Source organism: Neolamprologus brichardi, chromosome 17 (genome assembly GCF_056152115.1).
Source record: "Neolamprologus brichardi isolate AB-2024 chromosome 17, ASM5615211v1, whole genome shotgun sequence".
Classification (NCBI taxonomy): Eukaryota; Metazoa; Chordata; class Actinopteri; order Cichliformes; family Cichlidae; genus Neolamprologus; species Neolamprologus brichardi.
In genome coordinates this window covers 21573630-21587734 of record NC_142120.1, presented here as the reverse complement: position 1 = coordinate 21587734, position 14105 = coordinate 21573630, and the positions used below count along the sequence as shown (strand labels likewise).

The 14105-nt window shown below is 41.4% G+C and overlaps 1 protein-coding gene across 1 annotated transcript in view; it reads right to left on the bottom strand.

Annotated features, from left to right (window-relative positions):
• The window catches only part of LOC102789248 (receptor-type tyrosine-protein phosphatase R-like), a 47432-nt gene that overhangs the window by 6441 nt on the left and 26886 nt on the right, over positions 1-14105 (bottom strand). Inside the window, exons 9-15 of the mRNA XM_087831111.1 lie at positions 10082-10271; positions 9673-9757; positions 8422-8501; positions 842-979; positions 567-677; positions 326-483; positions 130-243 (exon numbers count right to left, since the gene is read on the bottom strand). Of these exons, the coding sequence (XP_087687237.1) occupies positions 130-243; positions 326-483; positions 567-677; positions 842-979; positions 8422-8501; positions 9673-9757; positions 10082-10271 (876 nt within the window). The remainder of the gene's footprint in view (positions 1-129; positions 244-325; positions 484-566; positions 678-841; positions 980-8421; positions 8502-9672; positions 9758-10081; positions 10272-14105) is intronic.

The following is a 14105-nucleotide window of genomic DNA, read 5'->3' as shown; positions in this document are numbered from 1 at the left end:
GGTACTTTCTTACAAGAGCCAGTTAGAGGTTTAAATGTTGGCTTTTTAACACCCTTTGGATTGTTTTAATCATGGAAGTGAGGACCTGCAGGTCATCAGTATAAACCTGCACGAGTACATGTGTGTTACCTGTCGGCTCGGAGCTGGCAGGTGATGCCCAGTACATCCACCACTCCTTCCAGCTGTAGCTGCCGGCAGCCTATCGTCGTGGCGATGAAGCATCCCGTTCGCCCAATCCCAGCACTGCGATCAAACGAGCAGGGTGTCATTTCATAATTATATATTAGTAACAGAACCGTCACGCTGTCGGTCAGTCTGTCAGTACCTGCAGTGGACTATAACTGGTCCCACGGTGGTGGCGGCCCGTCTGTCCGTCTCTACGTCAGTCATGAGCTGCAGCAGCGGCAGTGCTGAGACCGGGGTTTTGTGGTCAGGCCACGATGTGTACCAGTAATGCTGCACAGAGCGGGTTTGGTTCCCACACTGCATACATGAAAACATACATGACGTATTAGTCCTGATTCTCAGCTCTGATGAGAACATGTTCCCTGCTGTGCAACGTGTACCTTGAGCGTGAGGCTGCGAGTGGTGTAGTGTTCGCACTCTCTGATGCTGTTCACCAACACTTCAACCTTCCCGTAGATGCCTCTTTTCTCCGGCCAGTACAGAACACACTTCTACAGAGGCAGGGACAAAGACGGCATTCATTAACTTCAGCTCACTTTTCACTCCTGCTGAGCACTTTCCAGATCACTCCATTTTTGTTGCTATACACTCAGCGCCTACAAGAAGAAGAAGAAGACGCTCTTTCTTCCACAGTCTTTGCTTTTTAGACTCTTACCTCATTCTTCTCCTTCAGTTTGGTTATCATGACAATAACTGGTGACTCCTCTTGCCAGGCCATTTGCCAGAAGTCATTCACTGTGTTCACCATAGGACCCTGAGTGGCGATGTACGCCTTATCGTCCCCCAAATAACCCTGCAGAATGAACCAATCACACAGCAGGGTCAGCATCATTCACAGAATGATGAATGTATTCCTCCACCAGGGTCTATCAGCAGCAGTAGACAAAATCTACCAGGATTTCCCAAAACTTCATGAAGACATGTGCAAAGAAAGAACCTGTTACATTTTGGAATACATAAATAAAATAAAAACGTAGAAAAATACTTGACCCATTTGTCTGCATTTAAACCATTTTTACACAAAGAAAAACGGCACAAAAATGTTAGAACTGTAGATTAGTCTAAAATAAAGAACCTGAAAAACATCATTAACTTTAAATTAGTTATTCAGCTGATCCATTCGCTCGTATTCACCATTAAACAGCAGGTTAAATCTTTCATGTCTGTATATGAGCTAGTTTAATTGATCAGTGATTCAGTGTTCTCTCGCTGGCATTGCCTTTAAGGCATTTATGAATAAAAACTTGTTTTATTTCAGGGTGCTTCTGCTGCTGTCGGTTTTTAACCGACATAACTGATAACTGGATCAGGATGTGGCTAGTTCCAAACTAGCACAACACTTTAGCTTGAGCTAAATGTGTGCAGAGAGCAAAAAACGGTGCGTTGATGACTCCAGGTGACATAACAAAACAAACAAACAGTAAGACCGTGCCAAACTGAAAAAACATATTTCATTTCTAAGCTTCAAATAAATTTTTTTTTAAAAAAGTGCTGTGTTTCATTTCATAATCGCTGTTATTTTCATGTAATTGATGTGCTTACTTATTCTGGATGAATAAGATTTTTTGTGTGTGTGTGTGGTAGGACAAAGAAATTAAACAGCCTCGGTTGTCTCATGAGGTCCGCCGCTTTAAACTGTTTCAGTGGTGTTTCCTGACAGGAAGACAGTCTATTGTGTGGAAGTCTGAGAGCGACATTACAGACTTCTACAGGCAAATACTTTCACTGTGTAGGTCGACGAGGAGCCAGAAGAAAAAGAAAAGGCTGTTTACATTCCAGATGAGTGATAATGACAGCCTGCTTGCTGTTTTTTCTAAGGTTTTGAGAAGATTTAACAAAACAAATGTCATCATTAACTGGACTGAAAAGTTTTTCAAAACCTGAGTAAGTACTAAAATGTCTCCCAGAATAAACACAGCAGCCGAGAGCTAGAACAAAAAACAGGAAATACAAGTAAGCCAGGCAAAAAATAAATAAATAATACTCAGAGTACAATTTGTTGTTATGCAACTGATCTACACATGTGTACACATGTGTGTCCTGGGCTGTTCTTGTCGGTGGCGCTGTCACTTGGTGTTCGCTCGCTCTGTGGTATAGTATCTAGTGATGGGATTTCCGGCTCTTTTTAGAGATCCGGCTCTTTCGGCTCGGCTCACTAAAAAGAGCCGGCTCTTTCGGCTCCGAACCGGCTCTTCAGGTTGTTTTGTTGCTTTAATTATTTAATCATTAACAATAATATAAAATTATGCAGAAAAGGAATTACTAATGTAAAAAAAGTGGTTTTATTTATATATGTTTATATATGGCCCCTAGAGACAAAGCACGTATAAACTCTAAAGCATATACAAACTCCAAAAAGCACGTACACACTCCAAAACACATTTCTAGCATGAACTGAACTTCCAAAACAGAGCTACCCAGATCACTTAAATTACACAATTGAAAGCATGTGTGTATTGTTTGTGTATTTATAGACAAGCACTCATATTTATTCAAATAATTTAAAAAAAAAAAAATTTACCTGTTACTACCACACACCAAATCCGGTTGTTGATACTTCCTGGCTTGTGTAGCCACTAGGTAACAAAAGCTCAACACTGCGCCCTAGCATCCTGGAGCACTTCTGTTGGCTTTTGTACTTGATTCTGAGTTTGTACGTGCTTCTTAGTTTTTACGTGTTTTGGAGTTTGTATGTGCTTCTGAGTTTTTACGTGTTTTGGAGTTTGTACATGCTTCGGGGTTTGTAAGTGCGTCTGAGTTTTTACGCGTTTTGGAGTTTTTACGCATTTTGGAGTTTTTACGCGTTTTGGAGTTTGTACGTGCTTTGTCTCTAAGGGCCACCATAAATATACTTTATTTATTCACTCCACATAAAATGTAATAAATAAATCATATAATACAAAGAACAACTATTTACATTTTAAACTTTTAACTATTTAAAATTTCAGCTTTTTCCTTTTAAACAAATTTAACGTGAAACAACACAAAACACTGCAAACCACAACACAATTAAATATAAATTAAAATATTAAAACAAAAAGAAGATGCACATTCTCTGTCATATGGGCCTGCATGATTTCTGAATCTATTATCATCTGCAACTGAAAATAGTGGATGATTACTATACCTTTCTAATGTGACGTCGTTGTCCCTCGCTCTCTTTCTCTCTGGCTCTGATCCTGTGCTACTGCGAGTGTAACTAACGCCCCTCCCCCCTCTGCCCAGCGCAAAGTACAGGCCGCGCGTGCGAGTTTAGCGGAAAAAAGGGCGAGAGAGAGGGTGAGAGAAAGAAAAAAAAACCTCACGGCTCCCAATAAGGAGCCGGCTCGCGTCGTTCACTTCAAAGAGCCGGCTCTAAGAGCCATTTCGTTCGCGAACGACCCATCACTAATAGTATCACTTCCTGTTCCTGCTCAAACACAGTGGTGTTTCTGAGTAGCTTATTTGCTTAGCAGTTTAATTAACAACTTCTAAATACATTCTTTTTTTCACAGTATAATCTTCACGTGCTTCATCCGAAGCACACTTTCTGTGTACTCACTACCTAATTTATAGCCAAAGTATTCACTCACTGTCACTCACTGTCTCTGTACTGTTTCGCTAGCTTAGCTCGTAGCCGACCCGTTAGCACCATGGCTACTTCACCTGTCCCTTCTGCACTTTCTTGCTCATTGTGTCAGATGTTTAGTTACTCCTCGGCCTCCTTTAGCGGTAATGATATCTGTAACAAATGTAGCATATTTGCAGCTCTGGAGGCCAGGATTACTGATCTGGAGACTCGGCTTCGCACCTTGCACTCACCCTTAGCTAGCCAGGCCCCTGTAGCTGGTGCAGCCGAAGATAGCGTAGGCCCCGCTAGCTGTTCCCCGGCAGACCCCAAGCAGCTGGGGAAAGGCTGGGTAACGGTGAGGAGGAAGCGTAGTCCTAAACAGAAGCCCCAGGTACACCACCAACCCGTTCATGTGTCTAACCGTTTTTCCCCACTCGGTGACACACCCGCTGGGGGTCAAACTCTGGTAATTGGTGATTCTGTTCTCAGACATGTGAAGCTAGAGACACCGGCAACCATAGTCAATTGTCTTCCAGGGGCCAGAGCAGGCGACATTGAAGGAAATTTAAAACTGCTGGCTAAGGGTAAACGTAAATTCAATAAAATCATAATTCACGTCGGCAGTAATGACACCCGGTTACGCCAATCGGAGGTCACTAAAATCAATATTGAATCGGTGTGCAACTTTGCCAAAACAATGTCGGACTCTGTAGTTTTCTCTGGTCCCCTCCCCAATCAGACCAGGAGTGACATGTTTAGCCGCATGTTCTCCTTAAATTGCTGGCTGTCTGAGTGGTGTCCCAGAAACGATGTGGGCTTCATAGATAATTGGCAAACCTTCTGGAGGAAACCTGGTCTTGTTAGGAGAGATGGCATCCATCCCACTTTGGATGGAGCAGCTCTCATTTCTAGAAATATGGACAAATTTATTAAACCCCTCAAAACATGACTATCCAGAGTTGGGACCAGGAAGCAGAGTTGCAGTCTTACACGCCTCTCTGCAGCTTCTCTCCTCCTGCTACCCCCCCAAAAACCCATCTCCATAGAGACTGTGTCTGCTTCCAAAAAGACAAAAAACAAACTAAAAACCAGCAACAAACAACTTAAACATTTACAAAGAAAGAACAATACAGTATCCACATCTGAACCAAAGAGTAAAACAGTGAAATGTGGATTATTAAATATTAGGTCTCTCTCTTCCAAGTCTCTGTTAGTACATGACTTAATAAATGATCAACAAATTGATTTACTCTGCCTTACAGAAACCTGGTTACAGCAGGATGATTATGTTAGCTTAAATGAATCAACACCCCCGAGTCATTCTAACTACCAGAAATCTCGAAGCACAGGTCGAGGGGGCGGTGTGGCAGCAATTTTTCACACCAGTCTATTAATTAATGAAAGACCAAGACAGACTTTTAATTCATTTGAAAGCCTGATGCTTAACATTATCCACCCCAGCTGTGAAACTCAGAAACCAGTCTTACTTGTTATCATCTATCGTCCACCTGGGCCTTACACAGAGTTTCTGTCTGATTTCTCAGACTTTATATCTGATTTAGTTCTGAGCTCAGATAAAATAATTATTGTGGGTGATTTTAACATCCATGTAGATGCTAAAAATGACAGCCTCAACATGGCATTTAATCTGTTGTTAGACTCAATTGGTTTCTCTCAAAATGTAAAAGAACCCACCCACCACTTTAATCACACTCTAGATCTGGTTTTAACATATGGCATAGAAACTGAACATTTAACAGTGTTTCCTGAAAACCCTCTCCTGTCTGATCATTTCTTGATAAAATTTACATTTACAATAATTGATTACGCAGCAGTGGAGAGTGGACTTTATCAAAGTAGATGTCTTTCTGAAAGCGCTGTAACTAAGTTTAAGAATATAATCCAGCCACTGTTATCATCGTCAATGCCCTGTACCAACACAGAGCAGAGCAGCTATCTGAACGCTACCCCAACAGAGGTCGATTATCTTGTTAATAATTTCACCTCCTCACTACGTACGACTCTGGATACTGTAGCTCCAGTGAAAACTAAGGTCTCTAATCAGAAGTACATGACCCCGTGGTATAATTCTCAAACACGTACCCTCAAGCAGACGACTCGTAATCTGGAGAGGATATGGCGTGTCACAAATTTAGAGGATCATCATTTAGCCTGGAGAAATAGTTTGTTGCTTTATAAGAAAGCCCTCCGCAAAGCCAGAACAGCTTACTATTCGTCACTGATTGAAGAAAATAAGAACAACCCCAGGTTTCTCTTCAGCACTGTAGCCAGGCTGACAAAAAGCCAGAGCTCTTTTGAGCCAACCATCCCTTTAACGTTAACTAGTGATGACTTCATGAACTTCTTCACAAATAAAATTTTTATCATTAGAGAAAAAATTACCAATAATCATCCCACAGATGTAATATTATCTACAGCTACTTGTAGTTCCATTGATGTTAAGTTACTCTTTTTTTCCAATCGATCTTTCTGAGTTAACGTCAATAATTACTTCCTCCAAACCATCAACGTGTCTTTTAGACCCCATTCCTACAAAACTGCTCAAAGAAGTTCTGCCATTGATTAATTCTTCGATCTTATATATGATCAACCTATCTCTAATAATCGGCTATGTACCACAGGCCTTCAAGGTGGCTGCAGTTAAACCTTTACTCAAAAAGCCATCTCTAGACCCAGCAGTCTTAGCTAATTATAGGCCAATCTCCAACCTTCCTTTCATATCAAAAATCCTTGAAAGAGTAGTTGTCAAACAGCTAACAGATCATCTGCAGAGGAATGGTTTATTTGAAGAGTTTCAGTCAGGTTTCAGAGCTCATCACAGCACAGAAACAGCTTTAGTGAAGGTTACAAATGATCTTCTTATGGCCTCTGACAGTGGACTCATCTCTGTGCTTGTCCTTCTTGACCTTAGTGCAGCATTCGATACTGTTGACCATAATATCCTATTAGAGCGATTAGAACATGCTGTAGGTATTACAGGTATTGCACTGCAGTGGTTTGTATCATATCTATCTAATAGACTCCAATTTGTGCATGTAAATGGAGAGTCCTCTTCACACACTGAGGTTAATTATGGAGTTCCACAGGGTTCAGTGCTAGGACCAATTCTGTTTACATTATACATGCTTCCCCTAGGCAGCATCATTAGAAGACATAGCATACATTTTCACTGCTATGCAGATGACACCCAGCTCTATCTGTCCATGAAGCCAGATAACACACACCAATTAGTTAAACTGCAGGAATGTCTTAAAGACATAAAGACTTGGATGGCCACTAACTTTCTGCTTCTCAACTCAGATAAAACTGAGGTCATTGTACTCGGCGCTGAAAAGCTTAGAAATTTGGTATCTAACCAGATTCTTACTCTGGATGGCATTACCTTGGCCTCCAGTAACACTGTGAGGAACCTTGGAGTCATTTTTGACCAGGATATGTCCTTCAACGCACATATTAAACAAATATGTAAGACTGCGTTCTTCCATTTGCGCAACATCTCTAAAATTAGAAATATCCTGTCTCAGAGTGACGCTGAAAAACTAGTTCATGCATTTATTACTTCCAGGCTGGACTACTGCAATTCATTATTATCAGGATGTCCAAAAAACTCACTGAAAAGCCTTCAGTTAATCCAAAATGCTGCAGCAAGAGTACTGACAGGGACTAGAAAGAGAGAGCATATTTCTCCTGTTTTGGCTTCCCTTCATTGGCTTCCTGTTAAATCCAGAATTGAATTCAAAATCCTGCTCCTCACATACAAGGTCTTAAATAATCAGGCCCCATCTTATCTTAATGACCTTGTAGTACCATATCACCCTATTAGAGCACTTCGCTCTCGCTCTGCAGGCCTACTTGTTGTTCCTAGAGTATTTAAAAGTAGAATGGGAGGGAGAGCCTTCAGTTTTCAGGCCCCTCTTCTGTGGAACCAGCTTCCAGTTTGGATTCGGGAGACAGACACTATCTCTACTTTTAAGATTAGGCTTAAAACTTTCCTTTTTGCTAAAGCATATAGTTAGGGCTGGACCAGGTGACCCTGAATCCTCCCTTAGTTATGCTGCAATAGATGTAGGCTGCCGGGGGATTCCCATGATGCATTGAGTTTTTCCTTTCCAGTCACCTTTCTCACTCACTATGTATTAACAGACCTCTCTGTATTGAATCGTATCTGTTATTAATCTCTGTCTCTCTTCCACAGCATGTCTTTATCCTGTCTTCCTTCTCTCACCCCAACCGGTCGCAGCAGATGGCCGCCCCTCCCTGAGCCTGGTTCTGCCGGAGGTTTCTTCCTGTTAAAAGGGAGTTTTTCCTTCCCACTGTCGCCAAAGTGCTTGCTCATAGGGGGTCATATGATTGTTGGGCTTTTCTCTGTATCTATGAAGCGCCTTGAGGCGACATTTGTTGTGATTTGGCGCTATATAAATAAAATTGAATTGAATTGAAATTGAATTGAATCTACAGAAAGAACATCAAAATACAGATGAGTCGATCAAAACAACACAGACACAGCAAAGAAAACACAAAAAGCTAATTGTCTGGAAAATAATGAATAGAATAGAATTTTTTAAGAATAGAAAAAAGGAAAATAAATGAAAACAACAAGTATGTTAAGTATTAGTTCATAAATCGATTGCTTGGACTGCAGGACAGTTTGTGCTGTTACCTACCCGTATGTAGTTAGCATTGATGTAGGTGCTCAGCAGGTCGTTGGAGCTCTTTGACTTTAGGATCACTCTGGAATGAGGGTCTAGGAAACATACCAAGGACAGGAGATGAGGACACAAGGAAAGGTATAAAGGAGAAAACTAACGAGAATAGTTTAAATTAAGCTCAAAAACATGCTGAGGAAAAGGATTTGTTTTTTTTAAACTTCTGCCATCTAGTTTTTAACCTGCTTTTCCTGTAGGGAAGTCAGTCAGTACATCGGCCCCCTCGCTAATAACATCAAATCAGCTGCTAAAAACCTCAGTATCACTTTTAATCAGCATCTGAATTTTGAAACTCATGTCTCAAAGTTTACCCAGTCTTGTTTCCTTCATCTGAGAAATATTGTGTAAATTAAACTTTTACTGTCAGTCAATCATCTTAAACTTTTAGTACACACTTTAATTTCTCCAATCTTGATTATTGCAATTCACTTTTCATATGCGTCACTTCTAACACCTTATCAATGCAGCTGACCTCTCCAATCACCTATTCAGGATCGTCTAACAGTCCCTCGCTATCATATTAAAACTAGAGGTGACCGTGCTTTTAAGCTGTAGCTCCCAAACTGTGGAACCGCCTTCTTCAGCCTATAAGGTCACCTGACTCTGTTATTTGTTTGAAATGTCTGCTGAAAACTTGTTTTTAGGTTAAAGCTGAGGCTTCAGTATAGTCCTAAACAAGCCAATATATGATGACAGTGGATATCTACCTATAACATCTAGGGTTGGTAGAGTCCTGTTGCAGGTTATGTTTTAACGTTTGGAGCACATTTAAGAACAACACAGAATGTGAAACAGAGGAAAGTCTCTGATTGACAGCAGCTCTAGGTGAGCATTCCTTTCTCTTGATTGGCCGGAAGGAAGGAACAGTGCTGTATTGATAACCCCGCCCTCCTCCCAAAGCACGGCTACACAAACCAAAAAGTAAGTAAGTGTGTGTGTGTGTGTGTGTGTGTCTGTGTTACATAATGTCTTAATCAGGATAAGTTCCTGGCCGACAGTGTGAGAACAAACTGTGCTCAGAGGAAAATGTATTGTTCTGTCTGCTCATGGGGAAGAGGGAGGTGCGATAATAGCTGTCCTTGCGGTTGTTGGCCTTTGACACTAAGTCCCGCCTACATAATAAAATAACTTCCTGGTTCAACAGGAAATCAGAGACTGGGATTGTTTTGGAAGTATTTCTAACTCCATAGCAACACTGAGAATACTCACTGGGCAATATGGTCTTATATCTGTTCTTGGTCCCATGATTTGGAATATCCAGCTCCTTGGGATCTATGAGGTTCATTGGGATTTCCTGAGATTTTAGGAAGACAAGTTTCAATTTTAGGGCACATTTCTTACCCAGATTAAAACACAATGCACTTTACATGAGTATTATTTCAACTTGACTTGGTTAGTTAATGATCTTTGTAAATGAAGAAAATGCAATGCCTTTCTCTTCTCATTGCAAGAAACTGCCACAGATTTTCTCGCATAGAGCACTAAAATTCATTATAAAGCTGTTCCATCTATGAACTTGAGGGCATTATGAAAGACTGCATCACTGCATGTAAATCAGCCCTTCAACATTTCAGTGTGTCCCATCAGAAACCCAACTAAGCATGAAATTCGGGCTCACAGCGAACTCGGCGTGCAGCTTGTGGGTGTTGTTAACGATGTCGCGCAGTTGCTGTCGGGTGAGCGGCCGGCCAGCCGACAGCAGGTACTCCCTGGCTGCTGCCTCCCTGGGGGTTACCACGGCGACGCCAAGGGGCTCCACAGTGCCGAGAGCAGACATGTCCAACACCAGGGAGACATTAGAGCCACGTCTGCATAGGAAGGATGGGAGGGAAGAGACAAAGACAGCTTTTGTTAAAAATGGAAGGGCTGATCACGCGAACGAGTTCCCTTCCTTCCTACATTTTTATTGCACTTCACTGGTTTGCTAGTTGAGTTTCAGTTTGGGTTGGTCAATTTTAAGGTTTTTCCTGACTCAGAGTTTGCAATTTGATAAACAAAAATCCCTGTTAATGCTTCAGACAATAATTTAACACAAAGAAAAACCAAAACTGGTTGAAAAATTTTTTTGTTTACTTTATTTTACAACAGCAGTGATTTAACCTCAGCTCTTACTAAAAACTCTGTTTGGTCTGACAAACTCTTGCTTTCATAAGGAGACAACGCTCTTCCAGCTGATAACAAACCACCGAAACCCAACATCAAAGAAGTTGTCGTGTTCAAAATGGTTTGCTCCATCTGACAAATTACTCACTTTAAAAGCTCAGTCTCATTCCTCCTGTACATCTTCAAACCAAAAATTCCGTTTTAAAATAATTAACTGCTGTTTACTGCATACCGCCATCATGACTCCACACAATCTGGTTTTACGTATGTAGGGGAAACCACCGCCAACCTCAGCAGGGTATATGGTTCAAAGAAGGATTCATTCACTTCTGGGGCTCAAACCCGGTCACAGACAGTCTGTTTGATGAATCGTTACCTTCCCATTATAACAAAAATATAATCAATTATTTTACGTTCAGGGAATCTGATCTGTCTGGTGACTGAGCATTTGCCAATTACAAAGCAATGCAATGACAGATTCCTGCAGTCTTGCTAATCAACAGCTAGCCAACAAATGTTAGCTTATTTGCTAACATTCAAGTCAAGTGCCAAGAGAGCTCTAAATTATACATCGGGGAAACCAAACAACTTCTGCTTAAGCAGATGGCACAACAGGATTCCGAAGTCAATTATTACAAGATGAGGATGTGCACATGGTGGACTGGAAGGAGCACTGGGTAGACTGGGCTGACAAGGACGCCCATTTTTATGAAAAGGGGACATCTTTGAACCAATGAGGGGACCTAATGGTCACAGCAACCAAAAAAGCTGGGGTGCAGCCATCTCCCTCACAGTTTGCATGGTAATTGCTTATGAAGTGGCACTTGTGGCTCATGGTTAGGCACTGGAGCTGGTTTCAGTTGTTATGCAGCTTTATGGTTTATAATGTAGGGAAACCTGCAGTCAGCTGACTGAAAAAGTTACTTTGATGAGTGATGAAATATTTCTTCCTGGATGAATATGCAGCATCCAGATGAATAGACAAACATCCACCTATTGACATGAAAGTCTGGTTTTTTAAGACTCATTAAAATATGATTTTTTTAATAATTCCTGATAATTTTATGAATATTTTCAATTCAAACTGGAACTTTTCATACTTTGTGTACTTTAGTTTTACTTGCACATCTTATATTAATTACATGCTGCATGCATTCTTCTGTCTAAAACATGGAGTGCTGCCATCCCGTCCAGCGCAGACATATCTGGCTAAATAACCAATGCATTTTACGTTATGCAAGAATCTCGTAATAATCCCTAAATAAACAAAGGAAATTCTTTATTGACAGCAGATTAATAACCAACACAAACTTCATGTTGAAAGAGCAGAACTGCTGAGCTGAACTCGGACATTTTCTGTGTCACAAAAGTGTCGGAACAAAAGGCCGAGAGGTACAGAAGACAAGGTGTGCTTTGATGGGGTTCATGTGGGTGGACTCTCTTCGTCTGACTACGTGTCGGCCAGTTTCCTCTCCAGGATGCTGCTACTTCCAATTTGTCTGATTGGCGATTGGCTGCCATCCAGAGTGGACAACGCACACACAGACACACAAGTGAGACACAGACACTGAGAAAAACATCCTGTTCTCACTCAGAGCCCGAAATCTTCCTTCCTTTTCTTACCTTAAGGAACACTGTGCGTTTAATTACCTCGCTCTGATGTAACCAAAACAAAATGGCCTCCGAGGTGTGAGTGTGATTTAGCGGAAGACTTAGGAGCAGCAGATAAAGCCCTAAGTGCTCAACGTCAAGCTGAGGCACACAAAGATGTTTTCTTTTCAGTTATGAAACTACTTAAGGGGGAAGTGAGCCTCAGCCAAGTTTGAAGGCGACAGCAACTGTATGAAAATGTAAGTCGACGTTCTCTCAACACGTCTGACTTAGAAAAATCAGGTCAAACTAATTTACTCAACCAAATCCAAGCGTCTCACGACTAAATGTGTCTTATGTAACTAATGTGCCGAAGGGTGACTTTTTAAGGCAAAAACAGATTGTGATATCATTATATTACTGAAACAATATGATGATAAAAACCTACAAAGATGTGAGATAAACTTTAGGCACACCTGCCAATGTTTGCCAAGCTTTTACTCTTTTAAGGTTTGTATTAAGATATTTATGATATCTAACAAAGGGACAAATTGTTGAAAAGAGTGAGTCAGTTTAAGTAAGTGTACACGTTGTATGGCACAGGTTGGGAACACAAGAAGACCAAAACTTCACCAGGACTACGGATTCACAATCCTATCGCTTTAAATTTATTAGTAATCTGATAATTCAAAGGTAAGGTGGCAAATTCTTTCCACTCGAGGTAATTCATGTTAAACGCCTGTCCACACAGAAAGTGATTTAGTTGTTGGAGAACGCTTCGAGCTGTTGGTTATCCACTAGCAGGGATGCCACGCTCCTGCTGAGGAGGTAATCAGCAGGACTCTTTGGTTCCACTCAGAGTTGATAAATTCTGTAATTCGGAATCCACCAACTTCACCTCCACAGCAATTAGTTTGTTTACAAGGCTCAGAGTTTCAGATACTTCACATCAGACAGGCCAAATAATCTGATTTAGTGGAGAAGTAACCAGTAAAACTCCAGAGCCTACTCCTGCCTTGCCAAATATATTGCACTCCACTCGGGAGAGAAGTCTGCATTATGAAGCTGGAGGTGTCATTAATCACAGCTTTGTCAGCCAGAAGAATCTCCACTGCAAGCTGAAAATGACTTGATTAGGTCTAAGGAAAGAAAACATCAGAGTTTGGGTTAAAGACGCCCTGTATAATCAGGAACTAGCCCTTTATCAACTCCATCAGACCCAGACAGCTCCTGGAGCGAGGTCTCAGCGCACACACAGGATGGACTGAGGGGACAAAGAGGGGTCGTTTTAAACTTTCAACTCGAGACCAAGAATAAAAATGCGTTCATAAGAATCAGTTTATGAAACCTGAACTAACAATACACATCCCACAGCTCCAAGCCTGAGACAAGTGTGGAAGTGTGTCCGACGGGACCCCACTATTCATATAAACACCAGCCTAAGGACCTGCTGAGTCCTTTCTGATAGATATGAACACACACTCTGCAGACTGATTACAGAGGAAACTTACGTGACTGTCTAAATGCAAGCCTTAGCTACTGATAAACAGGCAGACAATAGATTAAAAGGGAAAAGCTGAACCCTTCACCCCTATAGTGAGGGGATCTCCTGGCTCCGCTCTGCGGTGCCCTCCAAAGCCACCTGTACCCTTAGAAGGAAGGGTTGCTCCTATGACAACATTTCTATCCTGATGGGAGCGGTCTCTTCCAGAATGATAACGCTTCTCTCCAAAGGCTACAAGGGCTCACTGAGTGGTTTGAGGAGGCTGAATATGATGCGAATCAAACACTATGGCCTTCAAAGTCAACAGATCTTAATCCAGTTCAATTCCAAATTTAACATCACAGCTATAGAGCAGCTAACACCATCAAAAGCAACAGCTTACAAAAGTGTTTGCATTTTATAATCAGGAAATAGACGGTACCCAGCTTCAAAGAGGTTTGTCTTC